The sequence below is a fragment of the Marmota marmota genome, unplaced genomic scaffold, assembly GCF_001458135.2.
Source record: "Marmota marmota marmota unplaced genomic scaffold, marMar, whole genome shotgun sequence".
Classification (NCBI taxonomy): domain Eukaryota; kingdom Metazoa; phylum Chordata; class Mammalia; order Rodentia; family Sciuridae; genus Marmota; species Marmota marmota.
The window spans coordinates 41,917,550-41,930,269 of NW_026000026.1; the positions used below are offsets into that span (position 1 = coordinate 41,917,550).

Genomic DNA, 12,720 nt, shown 5'->3' on the forward strand with positions numbered 1-12,720 from the left:
CCAAAGAAATGATAAATGTTTGATGAGGTCGATAGGCTTACCCTGATTTGATCATTCCACAATGCATACATGGACCTCATAAATATGTTCAACTTTTATGGGTCAATTAAAAATTTTTTAATAATTTTTTAAAAGTTTGAAAACCACTCAAACAATCTCTGTCAAACTACCCCCCAAAATTCTCTAACAGCAATAGATTGCTTTCATGTTATTATTATTATTATTATTATTTATTATTATTGGCCAATGAATCTCTGGACACTTCAGAAAGTTCACTCATCTTTTTTATCTGAGTATTTAAACAACCCAATAAAAGTCACCGCAAGCACAGTGATAAGTGAGTTTTCAGATCTTAAAACCTGAATGAGCATGCACAGCTCCTTAGCCTCCAGGGCTAATATTCATGAGCACAAAAGGTGGCAATTATCAGCTCTGAGATTTGTGGGCAGGTGTAGCATGCACTGGTGTTGGGTACAAATATACCCTTTACAGTAGAAGCAGAACAGAGAGGATTCAACTCAAATCCACTAGACCACCCAGCCCTCAGGGTATCAGGGCCAGTCATATGTACAAGCTGAGCAGGAAGGCAGGTAAGACCTCTAAATTAATGGAAGAGGGACAAAAAGAGCCACCTCTGCCATTAATGTACTGTGCAGGCCTTCCTGGGGGTTGGGGTGGGACAGAAATGCTGAATGTACACTCTGTGTCTATCTCCCCGCAACAAGCCACATCCACTAGTAGAGCATTTTCCAGCCATAGAGACACTGAATCTCATAATTCCTTTGACATCTCTCTCTCCCTTTCTCTTCCTCTCCATCCCACACCCCATAGCTCCTAGAGCAACCAGGGACAGAGAAGATGCCCTCCCTAAAAATCCTCAGGTCACCCTGAGTCTCTATCCTGGCTGCTAATGGTCCAATCGGTTGCAAAATTAATACCATATCTCATTCAATTAATGCATGGCTCATTCCTCCTGAGCTTAACTCGATTAGAAGAAATGTCAGGCACCTGGCCCCAGAATATGAATGAGCCTGTCTCCCAGGCCAACCTCTGCTTCCTTTAATGCTAAAGCAGTCAGCAAATTAATATGCATCAGCTCCTATATTTTTGTGCAGCATGAAGGGGGTGATGAGAGGCCAAAGGACAAGAGCTGCAAAGAGGAGGCGTGTGCAAGGTGCAGTTGGATGCACCATGCTGACTCTGACAAAATCCAGGGCTGCCATTGGTTAGCTGGTCAGACAATTGAGCCAACTTTGGCCAGGGTTGAATTTTTCTCACTTTTTCATGGAGCTGAGCTGTTCAGTCCTGGTTATTTTGGTCACTGGACAAGTTCAAGAGCATGTGAGCATTCTCCTTCCAAGCAAATGAATACTGCCCTCTCTGTTTACTCCCCCAGCACTCTCCATAGAGTGAGTACAACTTTGTGTAAAAGTTGTACTAGTCAGTTTATTCTGTGGCCCATTGGCCATCTTTGTTGCATTAATTTTTTTCAATAAATGAAATAGAGATGGATCCTAAGCAAAAATGTAGAGTTTTAAACCTCCTATCTCCTTATAAGATGAACTGTAAAACTTAATTTCCAAAAAGTTTCAAATCAAAGACTAGGTTTATTCTAGATAAGCTTCCTCCAAGTAAAAGGATGTTAACACCTATTGGATGCTTGTTGTCAAAAATATTGACCTGACTTATTATGGGTTAATGGTAGAGGATGAACAATCTGGACCTGTTATTATTTGTTCTTTCTGAGCCTGTTATTTCTACAGGGGAGAAAATAAAGTACATAAAGTAATAACACCATTTATTCACCAAATATTTGTCAAGGTTAAGATAAAATACCAAGCATCATGCTGATCCCCAGGGACATAGAAGTGAAGAAAATAAATGCATTCCCTGCACTCAAGGACCTTGCTGTTTGATGGTATAAGAAACATTCAAATAAGCAATTGTGGTGGGAGGGGGGTTAAAGTACACTGAGGGAAATTGCAATCCAAGAACAAGGGGTACACCCTCACTGAGAAGGAAAGAGAGACCGTCGGTCTCAGTCTCTAAAAGTAGTAAGCCCTTAAGAAAGAAAGCAATTTTATGTCAAATTCTCATGCCCTGGAAGAAATTGGGTGGTCCTTATTTAAGTTGATTTGCATACTATACTAGAGGGTGATGTTTGAAAAAGTATATCCTTGAGTAATAATATCAGGAACCAGATTTTGGTTATGCTTAGCTAGCCTCTTCATTCCATAATCCTTGTATTAGTCCATTTTCTGTTGCTATCATAAAGTACCTGAGACTGGATAGTGCACAAATTTGCTCACAATTTTGAAGGGTTAAAGGACAAAATCAGGCAGCCCCTTCAATTCAGCCTCTGATGATAATGGCATCATGTAGGAGTGTATGCAAGGGTGACCAAAAGAAAACCAAGAGTAACAACTTACTCTTATGGGAATCAACTGGTATGCTATAAGAATTGCATTAATCCCTTCAAAGAGCAGCACCCTCCATGATCTGATCATCTTCCCTTAAGCCCCACCTCTTAAAGGTCCCCCCCACCTCTCACATTGCCACACTGGGTAGCGAGCTTGCAGCATGTGAACCTGTGGGGGACACATCCAAATCACAGCTACCCCCATGAGTAGAAAGACTTAAGTCAGCTTCACAGCACTCAAGGCTCCTTGCCACAGAATAGTGGATCAAGTGACATGTCCCCAGGTGACAAAGCCCTATAGAGAGCAATATGGCTCCAATCAGCAACATTTTGAGTGTAGTGATGGACAATCAGAAGGCCCATTCCCTTAATGCTGGTGAGTTAACCCTGGGAGAGATATCTTGTAGATGGCCCGGGAATCATGTGAGCCATGGGTGCAGCTGAAGTAAAAGTGGCCCTCACCCTTTCTGCCCGTGTCCCTGTCACAGCTCATGCTTGCCCCACACAATCCTGGACTGCAGACCCTGCTCCTTTTCAACTTCCCAGCAAGAAGTCACTCCTAAATCCTGAAGCACTATGGAGATTCCTAAAAAAAAAAAAAAAAAAAAAAAAAAACTAGGAATGGAATCACCATTTGACCCAGTTATCCCACTCCTCAGAATATAGCCAAAGGATTTAAAACCAGCATCCTATAGTGATGCAGCCACTTCAATGTTTATAGAAGATCAATTCACAATAGCTAAGCTATGGAACCAACCTAGGTGCCCATCAATAGATGAATGGATAAAGAAACTGTGGTGTATGGAATGTTACTCAGTAACAATGGAATGCTACTCAGCCATCAAAAGGAATGATATTTGCCAGTAAATGGATGGAATTAGAGACTATCATGCTAAGTGAAATAAGCCAATCCAAAAAAAAAAAAATCAAAGGCCAGATGTTCCTGTGATATGTGGATGCTAACACACAAAAAGTGGGGGTGTGGAGAAGAATAGAAGTTCAATGGATTAGACAAAGGGGAATATAGGGAAGGGATGGGAATAGGAAAGACAGTGGAATGAATCTGACATGACTTTTCCATGTTCATATGTGAATGTACCCCAGTGAATCTCAACACAGTGAATATCCACAAGACTGGGATCCTAATTAGAATAAGATATACTCCATGTTGGTATAAATATGTCAAAATAAACTCTACTGTCATGTGTAACTAAAAAGAACAAATCTAATTTAAAAAAAAGAAGAAGTCACTCTTATAAGGTTTCAGAGAGTTAACGGCTACTTTACCAAATGCCATGGAGAAGAGAAGGTTAGACCATATACCCCATTAACAGCCCAGCTTAAAATACCCACTCAACATTTCTGTCCTTCCCAATGTCCCTTCTCAGTGACAAGGAAACTGAGAATTTCTCTTTCCTAATCCCACCCTGGTATTGTCTCTGACCCTCCCTCTGACCCTTGCCCTCTATCCTGCACAGTTGTTTTATATCTTTTCTGAATCTTGGCCCCAGTCAACATCTAGTCACCGAACGCTGAGCTCCACTTGGAAATAGGCTCGTTAAGGAAACTCTTCAATGAATATGGTTTCTCCCTATTAGGGATTCCAGTAAATTTTGCTAGGGGAATAAAATTTTCTTCAAATAATAAATAAGGAAAGGTATGAGCAAGATCTAAAAAGGAAAATGGGACCAGCTGTGCATCCTTGTTGATCCTTGGACTCCATAGCATTCCCCAACTTACCAAGGGTCATCAACTTTTCCAACCATACTCAGAACCCCAGCTTTTCTCCATCCCATATCCCCTGAGAACTGGAATACCGAAGCCCAAAGTTCTCTCTGCCCACACCTGTCCACAGGTATACGGATGTTGGACCAGCCATTTATGACGGACATCATCGAGGCCTCCTCCATCAGCCACATGCCACAGCTGATTGACATCTACAGCGCCAGCTGGGGCCCCACAGACAATGGGAAGACGGTGGATGGGCCCCGAGAACTCACGCTTCAGGCCATGGCGGATGGTGTGAACAAGGTAACAACGAGGCCCCAGGCCACTCAAAAGGGGGAGTGTGATGGGTGAGGGAGCCGTGGCAAGACAGTGGATGAGGAGGCAGGACAGGGGGCAGAGATGGGCTGTTACCCTGTGTGTTGGGTCAGGCCCTGTGAGAAATGGACACCAAAATAGGTTTGGTGATACAGGAGATTTTTCTGAAGGGGACACTGTGAAGGACCCAGCAAGGGAGGAGTGTGGGAAGCCGGAAGGCCTCACACTGTGGTGTGACCTGATCCCTGTGAAAGAGAAAGGAAAGAGAACAGGAGAGGAAGGGTCTCAGACTGCAGCACTGCACTAAGGAGGTTTCTACTGGACCAACAGGTGGTCCTCATACCAAAATCGCCCATCTCAATTAGGAAGGGGCCTGCAATAGCACCCCGCCACACTCAGTGGTTGGTGGACACAACCCACCGGAAGTAATGGCTCAGCTCATACTAGGTGGTGGATCCAGGGGGCAGCAGCCTCCATGATGCACCCATAGCAGCAAGTCCAAGCAGTGAATTTTATAGCCATGGATACCTGATATTAGCCCAGGAGTGGACAGTGCAAAGAAGGGGCAAAGGCAGAGCCCTAGAAGGAGGCCAGCCATGACATGTGGGGCAACAACTGCATATTAAGGGACAGGAGACTCCTTCTCTGAGACCTCAGGACAGGAGTCACCCCAGGCAGGACACTAGTCCAGGATCCAGGACAGAACACGAGCCCAGTCCTCCTGGGGTCAAGTGCCCACTCCATCACTCAGTGTTGGAGCATCTGTCAACAACTGACCTAACCTGGCTGAGCCTGTTTTCTTACCTATAAAATGGTCATAATGTGGAGTCCCTCGTGGGATCTGGATTGGGATCCCTGTGAGGTGTAAATGACATAAATATGCAAGCTCATGGTGCTGGGAAATGGCCAGAAAATGCTAAGTGTTTGTCCCAATCACTTAGCCAACCACCCCAAAGTTTCATGGCAAAAACACCACAATTATAGGCTTGTGGATTCAATGGGTCAGGAATTGGGGATTTCCTGTCTCTGCTCTATAATCCCTGGGGTCTAAGGTGCCACAAGGCTTTGACCTGAGCATTGGTTACTAAACTCCATGTCCTTGCAAGATGTTTTGATACACAAAGCTTAGAGTGCAGCCTCTGGTCCACTTGAGAGTGTGAGAAATGCAGTGTCAGCCCCTCCCCACACCCCCCCCCCATGCATCCAACTCTGCATCTGAACATTGGTATTAAAGTCTGGGAGCTATTGCTCTAAGTGAACTTTGGGATCCATATCCTGTAACCTGAGATCCGAAGATAGGGCTTTTTTAAACCCACGAGGGGGCAGTAGAGGCAACACATTCTTCTGGCAGTAATGTCACGATATTTCCTCATCAAAGTGATGTGTTAGATGGATGGTTTGGGGTCTAAACCATATGCTCTGGTTGTCTCTGTGCAAACAGGAACAGGGGACCAGGTAAGTCCACTAAAGGGATTTCTTGTAAAGATGCTCAAGGAGGGATGAGGGTAGCCGGATGATATGGGCAGGTCCTCAAACTACCTGGGATCAGATGGACCTTCTGGATCCAGCGTGGCTCAGGATGCCAGGCACAGGGCTGTGTGGAGATCCACAACTCTGCTGTCACAGAGCTGGGCCACTCTCACCCCACCTGTTTTGCTGTGGCTATGTGCCTCCCATTCTCCAATCCATTCTTCTCTTCCTTGAGCCTTCGTTCAGGTGATAGTTCCACCTAGACATGGCCCCTCAGCAACCATGCTCATTATAACCCATCAGCCTCAACTCTAGTCCTTGCCCCCAATGCTTTCAGGGAAATTTTGGCCCTAAATTAGGGGACACATCCACCTCCCTCCAGACAAGGCTCAAAACTAAGAAATATGATTCTGTTGGAAAGCCGCAGAACTTGAAGTCACTGGACAGTCGGAAGATTTCCAAAACCCCCTTTTTTCTTTTCTACTCTGGATATTATCCAATGGTGGTCATCTGTACTCAGGTGGTCTTTGCAGCCCTCTGATGGAGAAACTTCTGCTGTGCTATTGAACTATTCCAAAGGTCTGAACAGAGATGTAAGACCATATGTTCCCCTTCAGTTATGGGGTTGAATTGTGTACCTCCATATTTACACATTGAAGTCTTAACCCCCAGCACCTTAGAATATGACCTTCTTTGGAAACAGATGTAATTAGTAAGATGAGGTCATACTGGAGTATGATCCAATATGATTGGTACCCTTAACCAACATATTGGTATCTTAATCCAGTTTATTATTATTGTTATAAGGATATTATTGGATATTATTGGAAATAAGAATATTATTAGTATCCTTATTTTTTTAAAGAAAAAGATGGAATTTAGACACAACGTGTACTTAAGGAGAATGCCAGATAAAGGCAGAGCCTGGGTGGTGCATCTACAAACCAAGAAATGCCAAAGATTGCCCAAAAAGCACCAGAGGCCAAGGGAGGGGCAGGGAATAAATTCTTTTTTGCAGCCCTCAGAGGGAACCAACCATGCTGACACTTGAATGCTGGACTTTTAACTTCCAGAACCAATAGGCAATTAATTCCTGCTGTCTATGTGACCCAAGTTGTTGTACTTTACTACCGCAGCCCTAGAAGGCTAAAGAAAACTAATACACACTTCTTTCAAAGGGACAGTCAAGAAAGAAATATGGCCAAATTCTAGCAGTATGGAAATGACCTGGTCACTCTTCAAGTTCACCTTGATATCACCTGGATTCCACTTTTCTAACCAAGATGGTTGGCAGTTGATCCAATGACAGCTTTTTTCCTTCTCCTTTGGGACCTCATGAGGGCGCCTTCCTCCATTCTCTAACATAGGAATAAGTATGCCAAAAAAATTCATGAGGTAATCCTAGGAGAGAGACATGTTCCTGAGTTATAACTAATAATGCAGATGGTACTCAGTTCCTGAGTTCAAGCAATGCACCGTCCTGGAATTGGCTCCTGCTGACCTCACATTGGAAGCTTGGAATTACACCTGGAAATCTGCAAGCACCATAGCTAAAGATCCTTTATGTCCCCTTCAGAGACCTAGTTGTTAACCACACCCAGTTTCCCTTAAATTATACCATTGGCTTGGTTATGTGTTCTCCCCACAAGCAAAGGCCATCCTTGCCTTCATTGGGATAGAAATTCCCTTTGAAAGGGGAAAACTTGGAGGAAAAACACCTGAGACCCTATAAGTCTTGTGTTTCCCCAAAATAGCAAGTTTTCCAACCAGAGTCACTAGTTACCCCAAGACTGTATAGGAGAACTTTTCTAAATAAGTCAAAGACCTCACCTCTTAAGAGATTCAACACCTAGGCTTTCAATACAAGGGTCCCAGAAACTCGGTTAGGAATGGGAAAGAGTCCTTGAAAATCCAATAGACATGAATTTTCACTGAAAGGCATTTTGTCACCCCAAACCTTCAGAGAGTTAGGCAAACAGGTGACGTGTGCCCTCTGTTCACATTAATAATGCAGATGGTACCCCGTGCAGAGCACCCCTGGGTGGCTGCTGTCATTTTCCACCAGCTTCCAAACTTCCCCATCCCATCTCAGTGCTGAGCACTTCTCTCTCCTCCATCTGTAGCCTCCCTAGCTGCAACTAAAAAGGCCTTTTCAAGTGGGATTGTTCTGCAAAACATGTCAAATGCGCCAAAACTTAAGAGAAAAAATTGTTACGGCTTATCTTCAGATGACAGCATGTAAATATTTTAGAAAGGAAAGTGAACATGATGAAAAATACATGATTTCTCATTTGACTTTTCCCCAGACTATGGGAATGAATCTTTCCTTGCTTCAAGGTGACATTTTTGGGACAGTATTGTGGAATTTTGTGACAGTATCAGATACTAGCAAAGATTTCCTCCTGGTTATTTTAGTAGCTTCATCTATTCTAAAAGAAAGATCCACCTCTCAAAAGTGATACCCACCCAAACGTGAAGTCTGATAATTACCTATCACACAGTTGTCGTTCTTAGGTTTGTTTTTTAATCTTGGCATCCTGCACATAACTTCTGTTTGATCAACAGAGTAACAATAAAAAGGAAAAGGAGCCAGGCATGGTGGCCCACACCTGTAATCCCAGAAGATCAGGAAACTGAGGCAGGAGGATTGTTGAGTTCAAAGCCAGCCTCAGCAAAAGTGAGGCACTAAGCAACTCAGTGAGACCCTGTCTCTAAGTAAAATACAAAACAGAGCTGGTGATGTGGCTCAGTGGCCAAGTGCCCCTGAGTACCTACCCGGTACCCACCCCCCAAATTAAAGGGAAAGAGGGAAACAAAAGAGGAGGATGAGACCTTTACCAGACACACATTTTGCCACAGGCCCCATCATGCCCAATTGTCTGACACCCACTTCACACATAAACATCACCTACCTGGCTCTTTGGAGATCTGAATTTCCATTTTCTAAGTTTGCTCAATAAATACTTGAGGGAGGCAGCAAGGAGCAGGCAAGAAGTAAGGAAAGAAGGAAACCATTTCCCCTTTGTTTCAATCCTTGTCTCTCTGTGTAGTCTCCACATTGGTTTTAGAGTGAAAGCATTTTTCACATTACAGATGGGAAGTGGGTGACAGAGACCTCTGAATTATGAGATAGTGCAATAACTCACTTCTGTCTTAGTTTGGGGTCTCCCAGCAGCAGACCCTGAGACAAGATTTGAGTTCAAGCCAATTATTTGGAAGATAAAGGGAATATCAGAAGTGGAGAGGTATGATAAGAAACATAAGGGGTCAATTCAAACTGTATAATCCCACCAGCCACAACCATGGGCAATTGGGAAATCATGTAGAGCACACAATGAAGTTATCCCACCCTATGGCAAAGGTGCTGGGATAAAAACTGGATAAGATTTGTTGGCAAGGAGAGGAAATGCCTCAGGATTTGCAACCAGAGGCCAGGTATATGGAGCAGGCTTTAGCCTCTTGGGAGAAAGCCCTAAGACTAAGAGATGCATATGCTGACTTTAGGAAATTCCCAAGCCACAGAGGTTCTCATGTCCACAGGATATGCGCTGACACCCACTGCCATCTGCTCAACACCAGAGTGTATTGAGCAAAATCTAATCTGAGACATAGGGTAGTGACTCTCCAGAAATATAAAGCACATGTCAGGCGACGTGTTTATCATTCAAGATAAGGAAGAGGATACAGTCCTTGTAAAGAGACTGATGAAGCGACACAGAGAAGCCATTATGGGACCTAACATCTTATTCTGCAGCAACTGATTTTGCTCTGACAAAAAATGAGGGAACTCAGACAACACGAGAGAGGCTGGAAGGTGAAAATTGACTTTTCTTCCCACCTCTGGAGGAGATGCAGTCACCCAGGGGAACCCTGGCACATCTTTGGCTGGCTTCAATGGCTGCACTCCAACCCCTTATTAATCACTTTTCGGGGTCACTATTAGAGAGAATATCTTAAGAATATTTAAAGACAAGGCTACAGGAAATTCTCTGAGGTGCAGGTGAACAGAACATTGACTGTTTAGTCTCTGGGGGATGGCAGAGGGGTCAAGCACAGATCCAAGGTCTTTGGGTTGGAATGTGTGGTAGGGGCCACTTTCAAATGAGTGCTACCGTCCAGGAAGGAGGTGCGGAGGGCTTCCCGGGGAGACAGTGATTAAGCAGGCGTGGGCCTGGCCGCCTGATGAAATTTAATCAGAGCGTGGGTCGGACACTGTGGCAGAGGGTGCTGGGGCCTCTGTCAGTCGATAAATGCCTCCTGCCAAGGAGCTCTAGGGAATACTCCATGAGCCCTGATTTATGCTCTGCAGCCAGATGAAGGTTCACAGCTGAGCAGGGAGTGCCAGAGCGCAGAACCTGCAGCTCAGCCTCTGAAGTGCTGTGCCATTCCAATTCTTCCTTTCACTTCTGGGATAAAGAAAAGGCTGATGGGTTTCAGGGGATCTTTCCTGAGACACGGAAAAGTGTCCAGGTTGGACTCCTGCAGTACACAGTCTTTTCAAATCAGCTTCTTTCACTTGCACTTGGTGATATACATCTACGTTTCCTCTGTGTCTTTCCGTGGTCTGAGAGATCATTTCTTTGTAGCACTGAGTAATATCCCAGTGTCTGCATGCACCACCGTTCATTTGTCTATTCACCTACAGAGGCCATCTTGGTTGCTTCCAGCTTTTGACCGTTCTGAATGAGGCTGCTGCTATAAACACGGAGATGCAGGTTCTGTGTGGGCATAAATTTGCAACTCTCTTGGGTAAATACCAAGGAACACAACCTCTGAGTCACATGGGAAGAGGATATTTAGTTTTCTAAGAACTGCAACCATCTTCCAAAGAGGTTGTGCTGTGGCACGTTCCCATGAGCAATGAACCAGAGCTCCTGCTGTTCTTCCTCCTCACCAGCATGTGGTGCCCCCAATGCTCTGGATTTGGGACTCTGGTGGATATATAATTGTGTCTCGTTTTCATTTGCATTTCCCCCATAACATAAAACATGGAGTATTTTTCATATGCTTATTTGCCCTCTGTATATTTTGTGAGGTGTCCATTCAAGTTAATAAACAGAAGAATGTCTGGAGCTGGGGATATAGCTCAGTTGGCAGAGTGCTTGTCTTGCATGCACAAGACCCTGGGTTCAATCCCCAGCACCACCAAAAAAATAAATTTAATAAATAAGTCACAAAAATGGGCAAAGGATATTATCCTTGGGGCTTCACTAAGCTATTCACAAGGCAAGAATACAAGTGAGAAGGAGAGATACAAAAAGATAAACTCAACCTGTAGTTGAGTTTGTATACATCTCAAAACAATAAGGTATCATCTTTGTGCATCAAATTGGTAAAATTATTTTTTAAAACATATTTTTTAAAAAACACAAATTCTGACCCAGATGGACTAAATACAAAGTTCTTATGCACTCATGATGAAAATACAAATTTTAACAATCTTTATTGAGAGTGATAATATAGCAATATGGATCAAAAATCTTCAGATCTTTATTCCTTTTCATCCAAAGTTTCATCTTTTAGAGACTTTGCCTAAGGAAGTAAACAAAGATAAAATACATATATAAAATTATGTTCACTTTATATATAAAGCAGATTTAAAATTAATAATAACATATGTATATCTAAGAAAGGAGAAAACAAATTATGGATTGTCTATTTAATAAGACTGATAAAATATTGTGGTATAAAAGAGTATGAATCATATAAGGAAATGTTAATTATATAATATTAAGTAAGAAACACATTATAAGCAGATCAAGAAAAATGGATATGTTTTATGACCCCAATTTTATTTTTAATCCTGTCCTAAGGCTTTGCATTTATATATAAAGCTGTCAGGAATCCACAGAATAGAAGCAGGGATCATTTATTCATGGAAGATCATAAAGGATTTTTTTCTTCTTCATAGTCTATATATTTTAATTATTCCTAATGACTATGATTTTCTTAAAAAATACAGTAACTTTTATGAAAGCATGTCAATGTTGAACTAAGACATCAATGTGACCATAAAATAAAAATTAGTCTAATTGAGTGTTTAGCTCATCCAGGGCTTGCCTTACCAGGTATGTGCACATCTAGACCCCACTGGGCCACAGGGCCTGGTCCTGTCTTTAACTAGATAGCTACCCATTGGTGAGGGTGGAGGGACTGGTTCACTTGAGCTTCTCAAAGTGGGATTCTCACCTCCTGGGATTCAGGCCATGTGCTGGGGGCACAGAGGACCACAGAACCAGACTCTAGCTACAACTTCACCTTACTTGAGAGTAGGCAACTTGTCACATTATTTTCTATGAAGGAAAAAAAAATCAAAATGTGTGTGAACATTTAAGAAGTTTTGAGTTTCTGAGAAGCTGCTTTGGATGATACCAGCAAGTTTGGACTTACTGCCCTTGGCCATGAGGTTAAAGCAAGTTGTGGGGTAGGGCTGCTGTCCTATGCATTGGAAAGTTTCAGTAACATCCCTGGCCCCTACGCACTAGATTCTGTTAGCGTACACATGCCTGCATGCACGCGTGCACATATGCACGCGCGCACACACACACACACACACACACAGTTGTAATGACCAAAATATCTCTAACAGGGGGCTGGGTTTGTGGTTCAGTGTTAAAGTGCTTTCTCAGCATGTGTGAAGCCCTGGGTTTGATTCTCAGCACTGCATATAAATAAATGAATAAAATTTTCAAAAATATTATGCATTTTTAGTTGTTGATACATAATATACATACACATTATATATATTATATATATATATATATATATATATATATATATATATATAT

The 12,720-nt window shown here is 42.9% G+C and overlaps 1 protein-coding gene across 1 annotated transcript in view; it reads left to right on the forward strand.

Moving 5' to 3' along the window:
• The window catches only part of Pcsk2 (proprotein convertase subtilisin/kexin type 2), a 273,006-nt gene that overhangs the window by 236,707 nt on the left and 23,579 nt on the right, over positions 1 to 12,720 (forward strand). The window contains exon 8 of the mRNA XM_015476507.2: positions 4,275 to 4,450. Within this exon, the coding sequence (XP_015331993.1) occupies positions 4,275 to 4,450 (176 nt within the window). The remainder of the gene's footprint in view (positions 1 to 4,274; positions 4,451 to 12,720) is intronic.